Source organism: Mesitornis unicolor, unplaced genomic scaffold, assembly GCF_000695765.1.
Source record: "Mesitornis unicolor isolate BGI_N332 unplaced genomic scaffold, ASM69576v1 scaffold31034, whole genome shotgun sequence".
Taxonomy (NCBI): Eukaryota; Metazoa; Chordata; class Aves; order Mesitornithiformes; family Mesitornithidae; genus Mesitornis; species Mesitornis unicolor.
The window spans coordinates 3113-12632 of NW_010181286.1; the positions used below are offsets into that span (position 1 = coordinate 3113).

Genomic DNA, 9520 nt, shown 5'->3' on the forward strand with positions numbered 1-9520 from the left:
AGAGGGGTGCAGGAGCTGGCTGTGCTCAGCGCAAGGCAGTGATGCAGGTGCTGTCCCACCATAGTAGCATCTCCCCAGCCTCATCCAGCCCTGCTGCCTCACCACAGGCTCATCCAATGAGTGATGATATTTCTCTTTCCAGCTCCAGATGCCAGCTCCCTGCGACTGTGCCGGGCAGAGGTGTTTGTGGCGCTGGGGCAGCACCCACAAGCGTTGGAGGACCTGGACGCTGCGTGCAGGGCTGAGCCTGGAGACCATGAGGTGAGCGGAGTGGAGGTCCTATGCAGCATTTGGACCTAAATCCTACTGTACAGGAGCAGTTTTCACCCTTTCCTGAATTCTCCTAGCCATTGCATCCTGCTCAGAAATGCACTTGCCAGACCCCAAAGTGGCAAAGCCAGGCTGCAAGCACTGTGTTGCACTAACGGGAAAGGTCTGGTGCACAGGGTTGCAGCTGAGGACTCAGGGAAGTGTTGGCCAGAGGCTGAGCTGCCTTTGGAGAAATCAGCCCTGAGAGCTCACTTGCTGATCTGGGAAGCACTCCTTGGCAATAGTTTTGTGGCTTCGGAGACAGAAGCCCTTGACTCCTTCTCTATGTCTCTGCAGGGTTTATTTGCATGGCTTTTGCAACTGTTTTGGGAGAGTCCTGTTTTCTGGGTACCTGGTTGTGGATGGACCTGTCTTTTTTAGACAAGTCTGCATGTGGGAGCAGCAATGTGTGTGGATGCTTTGGATTGTGCTGGGAGCAGACAGGAGGCTGGAGGGATTTTTCTCTTGGGGCTTGCATGGGGGCTGAAGGGGGCTGGTCACTGTCTCGTAATCACCACAGGTTTTTCTGCTCTGCAGGCCTTCTTCAGGAAAGGGAAGGTGCTTCTGGAGATGGGACAGAGAGCTGAAGCCCTGCTGGCGTGGGAGCACTGCCTGACGCTCAGTCCTCATTTCCACCCCGCTCGGAGAGAGATGGACAAGGTGAGTGGGCTGTGCCATGGTGAGTCCCGTGCCCTTGCATCGCACAGGGAGAAGCCCTGGTCCTTTGGAGGGTTCGCTTCCATCGTGGTCGCACTGCTCTGGCCAGCTCTGGGATCAAGGGGACTGGGGTCCTGGTCCAAGAGACTTCCCATCACTCCAGTGCAGGTCTACCCATGAAGAACTCCCCTTTCTCAGTCCATATCTTCGAGTCTCAAGTTTTGCAGGGCCCAGATGCTGGCGTGGTATGAATATCAGTAGTCACCCAAGGCAAAGCAGCCGTCTGAAAGCTGCCCCTGGAGAGCCAATGTCTTTTCTGCAGATGATTTCAGGCCAGCACCCACCCATATGCCAAAATCACTGTCACCAGTGGGGCCTGTGGCAGTGTCCCCAGCATGGGGACTTCATGCCATGAGTAGACACCTTCCCTCCAGGAGGGAAAGGGCAGGAAAATGGGGAATGACTTTGTACCCTGCACAGCTCTTTGTGAGTGATGGAGAACATGACTTCCAGCCATTAAAATACAACATTTTGTTCGATGCCTTGTGCTGCTTCCTGCCTTATGCAATGCTAAGGCATTTGTTTGACAGAGAGCTCAGCCAGCACTGAAACAAGTAACCCTGACGTGCCCTGTGGCAAGCAGGAGGCTGCTTTGGGGAAAGAGGGAGCCTGGCAGCTGACCCACCCCCCTGCTTCCTTCTCCCAGCACTCCCTGAGCCCCGCTTTCTCCTTGCAGATCCTCATGCGAGAGAACACTCGGCTGCACACGGCTGCTGCACGTCTGGGTGATGCTCACAGGGCCTCCACAGGTTCCCAGATCGATGGAGGGAGCTCTGCTCGATCCTCCTCCCCACAAGCTCAGGTATGAGAGCCTGCAACCATCTGAGACTGCAATGGGACTTCATGTCCCTCTGGGACATCCCAAATTGGGGTTTTCCAGTGATGGGAATGGAGGTGTGGTAAGGGGAGGCTATGCAGGATCACGTGCACGTGGTTGTGTGCTGGGATGAGAAGCTGCAGGTAGCAGAGGGTGGGAGAGCAAAGACACCATGGGAGCTGATGCTGTGGGGCCTGGGAAGGGAGAGGAGGCTCCTTCTGTCTTCCATTCCTCTCCTAGTTTTATTCTGCAATACTTCTGATAATATTTTAGATTCTAATTGTGCTTAAAATACCCAATTCACACTATGATCAGGAAAAAAGTCAGTTTAGTTTGTATTTTTTATCCAAATCCCACATTTGAGAACAGTTCAGACCATTAGCAGCTATTAAGGAAAGCTCATCTTCTGCTTTTTGCCTTCTACAGAGGAATTTGGCAGGTGTGGAGAGAGGGGAAAATCAGAGAAAATGGGCTCAGATACACCCAAATACCAGGAGGTACATCTGGACAGACTAAACCCACGTTTTAACCATGAGATGAGCAGGGATGTCTGAAGGCCACGCTCTCCTGCTGTCCCTCAGATGTGAGATGTTAATATACAGCAACACACCAGAAAAACTCCCGGTGCCATCGGGCTCAGTGGGGTGGATAGGGCAGCATATTCAAAGGGAGAAGGGCTTTTGGGCTCAGTTTCATCTTTGCTGTGTGTAGGATCAGGAGGCAGAGCTGACGGAAGGCGGAGGAGACGCTGGGTCTGAGCACGGCCAGGGGACAGCCACCCTTCCCCAGCCGGGGCCACGGCAGGAAGCGGGGACTTCATCGGAGAGGCAGGACCAGCAGTTGTTAGGTGAGTGTTGTCGGAGGTACCAACACCTGACCTCATGCAAAATACTTGTTTAAAATCTGTTTGGCACTGAAAACTTAGTGCTGGTGTTGTGAGCCAGCTCAGCGAGCAGATGTTCCAGGGGCACCCAATGAGGCATTTCTGGCCAGGCTTTTTTTGCTTCCCGTGGTTTTTAAATACACTTGTGATTCACACAGAGAGTCCTGTGTTGGGGTAAGCGGCATTAACTTGCCATCAGTGTCCAGCCAGGTGGCTTCCCTGTATGTGGGTTTGGATAAAGCAGTGGTGATGCCTTGGGGCCGGCCTCCAGAGAAGCTGCTCCATCTGGGAGCTTCTGAGATCACTGCATCTCCCAGTGCCTCAGTTTCCCTGCCTGCCAAAGGAGGTAAGGAGATACCACCTTCCTCTACCAAGTACCATGAGACCCACTGATGAAAAAGCTACAGATGGACACGGGTAGGTTATTCGGGGGGTTTATGTTGCATTTTCTAGCAGTTTTGGTTTTAACTTTCAAAACACTTTGTGTAGAAGTTAACTACTTACACCTCAGAACAAGGTCAGAAAGCAAAGATTAATTTTCAGTATTGAAACAGGGGGTCGTCTTCTCTTTCTGTGTCTTTGCTACTAGATAATGAAGAGGAAACAGCAGCAGCAAGGTATCCCCAGCCATGCCTGGAGGAGCTGCTGAGCTTATCTGATTTGGAGTGCTCCCTCTGCATACGGTGAGTTCTCTGCTGGGAGAGCTTTTTGGATGAAGAATTAACCCCTGCTGGGTTTTCTTTCCTGGTGTGGCTATTTCTTCACATCTTAATAGCAAACTCAGTCCCCAGTACTGCTGAAACGCAGGTTTCAGGAGAGATAAGAGGGGAGGACAGGGGCATGCTGTGCACTGCCAGGCTGTAAGAGCTCAGATCGCCCTGTTGCAGGGTGCAGCATCGTTAGGTCTTGGGTCATAGGAGCGGAGATGGGGATGTTCAGTGGGGTCAAAGACTGAAAGCGGTGGCTGCTCTTTTTAACTGCAGGCTGGAACAGGAGCGTGTTGCCCCAGGGAAATCAGGGATGCTGCCAACCCAGAGGGGAGCATTTTTGGGCCCTGTGCCTGGAGATGGAAAAGGAGACCAGATAGACCCCGTGTCTGCCTGCTGTCTGGGGCCAGGGCAGGGCTGGGTGCTGCCACAGGCCGTGCTGAAACCAGGCTGTTGTTTCTGGTGTGTCCCAGCTGTTGTGCAAGCAGCTGCTGGCAGAGGGCTGGGCATTGCACTGCCAGATGTGCGAGATGGTCAAGGTCTCCTGTATGGCAGCTTTTTCCAGGTCTGGGCATGGCACAGGGGAACAGCATGGGAGAGAGAGATGGAGGCTGTGTCTGATCTCAGGTGAATTTAGGACTGAGAGCAAGGAAACATAATGTTCAGGAGGAGTCAGGGCTTAGTACTGAGCAAGGCTTTCCCGAGACCTTCATATCATTTCTGATACCTGTGAGCAGCCCGAGTGCGGGCTGCCAGCTCTGCTCTTGGGGAGAAGGAAGCACTTTCCCATCTCTGCCTTTTGGGCTAAATACCACTGCTGGTGTCTGGGAGTCACAGACCTGCCAGGACCAAGCAGTGCCATGTGTATACTGATGGAGTCCATGGCCGTGCTGCAGGGATGGGGAACAGTGGGACAGTTCTCATCTTACATCATTGTGCAAGACCGACAGCCCGAGCCCAGACATCTAATTAAAGGGATAAGACAGTTAGGAACCTTTAGTTTTAATTAACAGGAGTTAGGAGCAAAGCTTAGGCAATGCAGCTTTAGTTAAGGTGAGTTGCATAGCCATGGGCTGCCAGGGCTTGGAAGACACAGCATGAGATAGCTTTCTGTGGTGTTGCATCCCTGCAGCATCACTGTCTTCAGTGCAGAAGGCTGGTAAAGGCAGCAGATGTCCCTTGAAATGGCAGGGGACATGGGAAATGTCTTGTTCCTGCTGGAAGCAAATTCTCTTGCTCTTAGCAAGGTGATTCAAAGAGGATGCAGGTACAAGGCTGGGGATGGTCAGAAGCTGCCCCACGTTTGCCCACTGTGTCCTACTCGACCTTTGCAGCACCAGCCTGGGCCCCTGCAAGTCCCTGAGTGCTTTGGGGACCACCCCCCAATATGGTGCTAAGGCTATCCGGGATTTCCAAACCAGGATGCTGAGCCAGAACTGGGGAACGACAGCTTTGAGGGCACCCAGCCCTGCAAACAGAGGCTCTGTTAGGTCTCTCTCTGTAGAGCTTACCTACGCTTCTTCCCCTGCACTGCTCTCTGCGGTCCATTGACTTTGGTCCCTTTGCAGGCTGTTCTTCGAGCCGGTGACGACGCCGTGTGGGCACACCTTCTGCAAGGAGTGCCTCGAACGCTGCCTGGATCACCGGCCCAACTGCCCCCTCTGCAAACAGAGCCTCAGAGAGGTGAGGGCGTGCATATCCCGCAGGATGGAGCCCGAAGGAGAGCCAGGCAGCGTGCCCAAGGCTGGGGTGGGAAGGTGCGATGCTGTCATTTTAGCAGCTCCCTGGCACAGCGGCACTGGCTCTGCTCATGTGGGAATGACCAGACAGTTGATAATTAAGACCAAGAGATTAATTTCCACAAGATGCCACAATGATTTAGTGAGATTGTAAACAGAGCTGAGAGGTAGAGAGAGAGAGAGAGAAAGAAAGAAGCAAATGCTAATTACTTTTAAAAATGGAAATGAATGGAAAACCTGCTGGTCTGGAGATTTGATTTAATTTTTAATGAAAGGGGATTTGGATGAGACCATCAGGGAAATTAGGTTGTCATACAAGGAGTGCATCACTGTCAGGGACAGGGTGCTGTGTTGGATGGGCCCTGGGTCTGAGCCATGTCTGGAGGTCTCATTGGAGCTGCTATCCCATCCTGCTAGATGGTTAGACATCCCCCCATAGGTTTTATCCCTGACTTTCTATGATCTAAAGTTACCCTCAGCTCCAATAAAAATGACGGTGATTCAGAGCCTGGCAGGGCCTCAGGGCTCCCCCGCTGCTCTTCTCTGACCTATATCTGTGCCTAATTTCTTCTAGTACCTGAAGGCTGGAAACTACAACCCCACGGTGGTGCTGCAGGACATCATGCTGGCCACCTTCCCCACACAGCTCTCTGAGCGCCGGGACCTGCACCGGGCCGAGATGGCAGAGCTCTCCAAGTAAGCAGGGACCTGTTCCACTGTGTGTGTGTGTGTGTGTGTGTGTATGTGTCTGCATGGCAACCAGGAGGGGCTCTGAGGGAGCTGTCTGCACCACATACCATTGCTCTGGCTTGGTTCTGGTCAAGTGATGTCTGCCCCACCTCCAGGACCACGTCACAGCAGCACCAAGTAGGTGCAGATGTGCCCCATGGGGCACCTGGGGTGAGGGAGCATCTCTGCAAGGAGCTGTTTTGTGGGCAGAGCCTGTTCTTGGGCTCTTGGTGAGCCAAGTGGAAGCTGTGGTGTTGCACTGCCATGGAGCATCACTTCTTGGGGTAAAGGACACATGTGGTTTGGGGGAGCAGCTGATGCAGAGCCTTCGGGATGGGAATCACTCCAGCAGGTTTCATAGTGCTCTCTCCTCCTGTCCCTCAGCCTGACCAAGAACATTCCCATCTTTGTGTGTACGATGTCCTTCCCAGGCGTCTCCTGCCCTCTGCACGTCTTCGAGCCTCGCTACCGCCTCATGATCCGGCGATGCCAGGAGACTGGCACCAGGAGGTTCGGCATGTGTATATATGAGAAAGGGAAAAGGTGAGCTCCTTTGGGAGGATGTCTCTGCAAGGAATGGTGTCTTCAGGACCACTGGACATCAGGGCAGTATGAGCACCTAAGTCATTTTGGTATATGGCAAATCCAAGGGACTGTGGGCAGTGTGCTTGCTATTCCCTGCCCTCTTAGCAGCAGTGGTAACTCAGCAGAGTTGAGTGAATCTCCGAATTTGCCCCCTCTCAGCCAGCTCGTTCCTGGGCCTTCTCCTCATTGGAGGTGGTGCCTTCAGGAGCAGCAGCTCTCCATCACTCGTATCCCAGCTCAGACCCTCTTTTTCTCCCTGGCTCCCTCCAGTTTTGCTGACTATGGCTGCATGCTGGAGATCCGGCACATCGAGCTGCTGGCGGACGGGAGGTCCTTGGTGGACACCATCGGCAGACGGCGGTTCCGGGTGCTGAGCCGAGGACACAGGGACGGCTACAACACTGCTGACATCGAGTACCTGGAGGACAAGAAGGTGAGGGCAGGGCCAGGTCAAAAGGCTGCTGTGGTGGGACAGAGCTCCCTGTGGACAGCTTCTGTGAGCCCCTTCTCTCCATGCAGGTGGCTGGGGAGGAGCTGCAGGAGCTGCAGTGCCTGCATGAAAGCACCTACCGCTTGGCTCAGCGGTTTTGTGAGCACGGGGACCTTGCCTCCAGACACATTCTGATGCAGCATGGACCGCTGCCGGAGAAGGAAGAGGACATCCAGGTAATGCCCCGAGGGAAGGGATGCTCTAAATAGAGAGGGTACCCGGATAGCCTCTGGTTCCTGCACTAACCACCCTGCTTCCCTGCTCGGCTAGCCCCAGGATGAGCGAAACAAACCCTGTTTTTCACTCCCTTTACCAGTTACGGCATCTCTCACTCCGGGAGTTGGTAGGGCTTGTTTGTTAAAAGTGTTTAATGTTTGTTTATGGTTTTAAACTGTTATTGGAAACCGAATACTGAGTTACAAAAGCTTTCCCAGAGTCTTTTCCTAAATGAGAACCGAGAAACTGAACTGTCTGGATTTGGAAACACTTGGGGAGGGGGGAAACCCTAACAAATTTGACAAGAAATGAACCCTACAGCACAGCAAGTCTGTGGTCTCCTTTCTTACTGTGTTCCTTTGAGGCAGCCACAGCTGGCCAGAGGAGAGGAGCTAAGAGGGCAGGATCCAGATTGCTTATTAAATTGCTCTGACAAATTCAGATTCTGGAGTAAAAAGAAAAAAATACCAAAAATTAATTTTCACTCCTTTAAGAAAATGTTTCCTGCTTGGATCACTACAAATATGCTCCTGCTGGCCTGTCCCATGCTAAAGCTGTCTTGGCCAGCAGTCGCATTGACACTGTGCTCGCAGTTACAAAACAACTCCTCGTCCTTCAGCTGAATTGAGCATTTCCCTGTTAGTTTGGCTCAGGTTTTTAAAAAGCTGGCTTACAAAAGCACCGTTCAGTTGTTGTACCTGCCTGACCTGCACCTCGCCCCTTCTAGTGATGATAAGGCAAATGCCCCAAAAGACACCAACCATGCAGGACCATGATTACAAAAAGCAATGCCTTAAACAAGGAAAAGCACAAGATATTTCTTTGTCTCTTTAGTATAGACTTTTTCCTGGTTACATCTGTGTCGGAAGGCTCCCTGGGGAATGCTTGTCTGGAAATTAAATCAGTTTGCCCACCAGTTTTGAGCCTGGCCAGACAGAAGGGCCGTGTTCAGAGGAACACCTTAGCACTGCCATCCTGATACGAGCAGATGTTTCCCCCAGCGATGCCACCTAAAGGCCACACATTCACCGTGCAGTTCCTGACAGGGGTCTCTCCCTCTTTCCCCTCCAGGCTTCGGCAGACGGCCCCACGTGGTGCTGGTGGCTCATCTCCATGCTGCCCCTGGACCCATCCTACCAGCTGAACCTCTTCTCCAGCACCTCCCTGCGCGTCCGCCTCACCCAGCTCCAGCGCATCCTTGCTGCTCTCCTGCAGCAGCCCCCCGCTGCGCACCCACTGCCCGAGCGCAGCCCCCAGGGCTGCGTCTGAGCCCTCCGACCCCTGCCCTCTCTGCAGGGGAAACCTCCACGCCCTTGGGTTTCTCTGTGTGTTGCTTCATAAGTTTGCGTATGGTTTGAGTTTCCCCCAAAAGCGACCTCAGTGAGGAGCTGGGCACCTTCTGCCCAGCTTGGCAGGGCCAGTGCTGCACCGGCAGTGACACTACGCCGTCCATGTCACCTCTGGGAGCTGCTCGGTGACACAGCTGTGCCATGCTGCTGGAGGGGGGACAAGAATGGAAAGCTGGGTTGTGTGTCAAGAGGCAGCATCACTTGCTGAGCTGCTTCAGCACTAAGGAGGACTCTCCCTAGGGCACGGGACCAAGTGCCAGGATCACCTCTTCCTCTTTGAAGGACAATGTAGGGGTTTTGGTAGGTGGTCCTGCTCTGTGCAGCAGGTTTTCAGGCTTGGGAGAGGTGGCATTGGGAGGCAGAGAGGTCCCAATGGCTTTCCCCAGCCATGAGATCTGGCAGGTCTGCCTCTGCTTATGAGTTTGGCTTCATTTCTATTAAAACAAGAAGAAAGGTTAAATGAAACAATCTGAAACCTACAGTGCTGCTCATAACCATCTCCATGGCCACACGGTGAGGAGATGCTGCTCTCCAAATGTGCCTGGTTCCTGCTGGGTGCTCTGCTGTGTCCACTGTGCTGAGCTTGGGCCAGAGCTGTGCTGGAGCATGCTGGCCGCTTCCTGACTGCTGGCTCTGGTGCTGTGAGGTGCTGTGGGGGGGGGGGGATTTGGCAGCATGGGTGCTGTTCCCCCAACTCAGAGGTTGCTGTTCCTGACCCTGCCTGAGCTTAGGTTGTGGGGTCAGATCTGGGGGCTGGAAGAGACTGATGGCGCAAGGGTCTTAATCCTGGATGTGGCTTTGTGAGGCTTCCTGCTCCTTGACCAGTACAGTTTTCCCATGTTCAATGTTTCTTACAAACTTTCTGCCTCTTCAGGAGAAAAGCAGGATCTGAGCTGAGGGCAGATCCTTGTACTTGGTACCCAGAACAGCTCAGAATCCTCTGAAAAAGCAGAGAGTGATGTCAAGGAGCCAAATCTCT

The 9520-nt window shown here is 53.2% G+C and overlaps 1 protein-coding gene across 1 annotated transcript; it reads left to right on the top strand.

Moving 5' to 3' along the window:
- Positions 1-142: 142 nt before the first annotated feature.
- Positions 143-8461, top strand: LOC104539780 (LON peptidase N-terminal domain and RING finger protein 1-like; the record flags this gene model as incomplete). Its single annotated transcript, XM_010183387.1, has 12 exons — positions 143-261; positions 847-969; positions 1703-1828; positions 2555-2690; positions 2926-3072; positions 3316-3409; positions 5002-5116; positions 5747-5868; positions 6286-6444; positions 6757-6919; positions 7006-7152; positions 8264-8461. Coding segments are annotated over 12 exons (1649 nt in total), but the record flags the coding sequence as incomplete, so codon positions are not given.
- Between the last annotated feature and the right edge of the window lie 1059 nt (positions 8462-9520).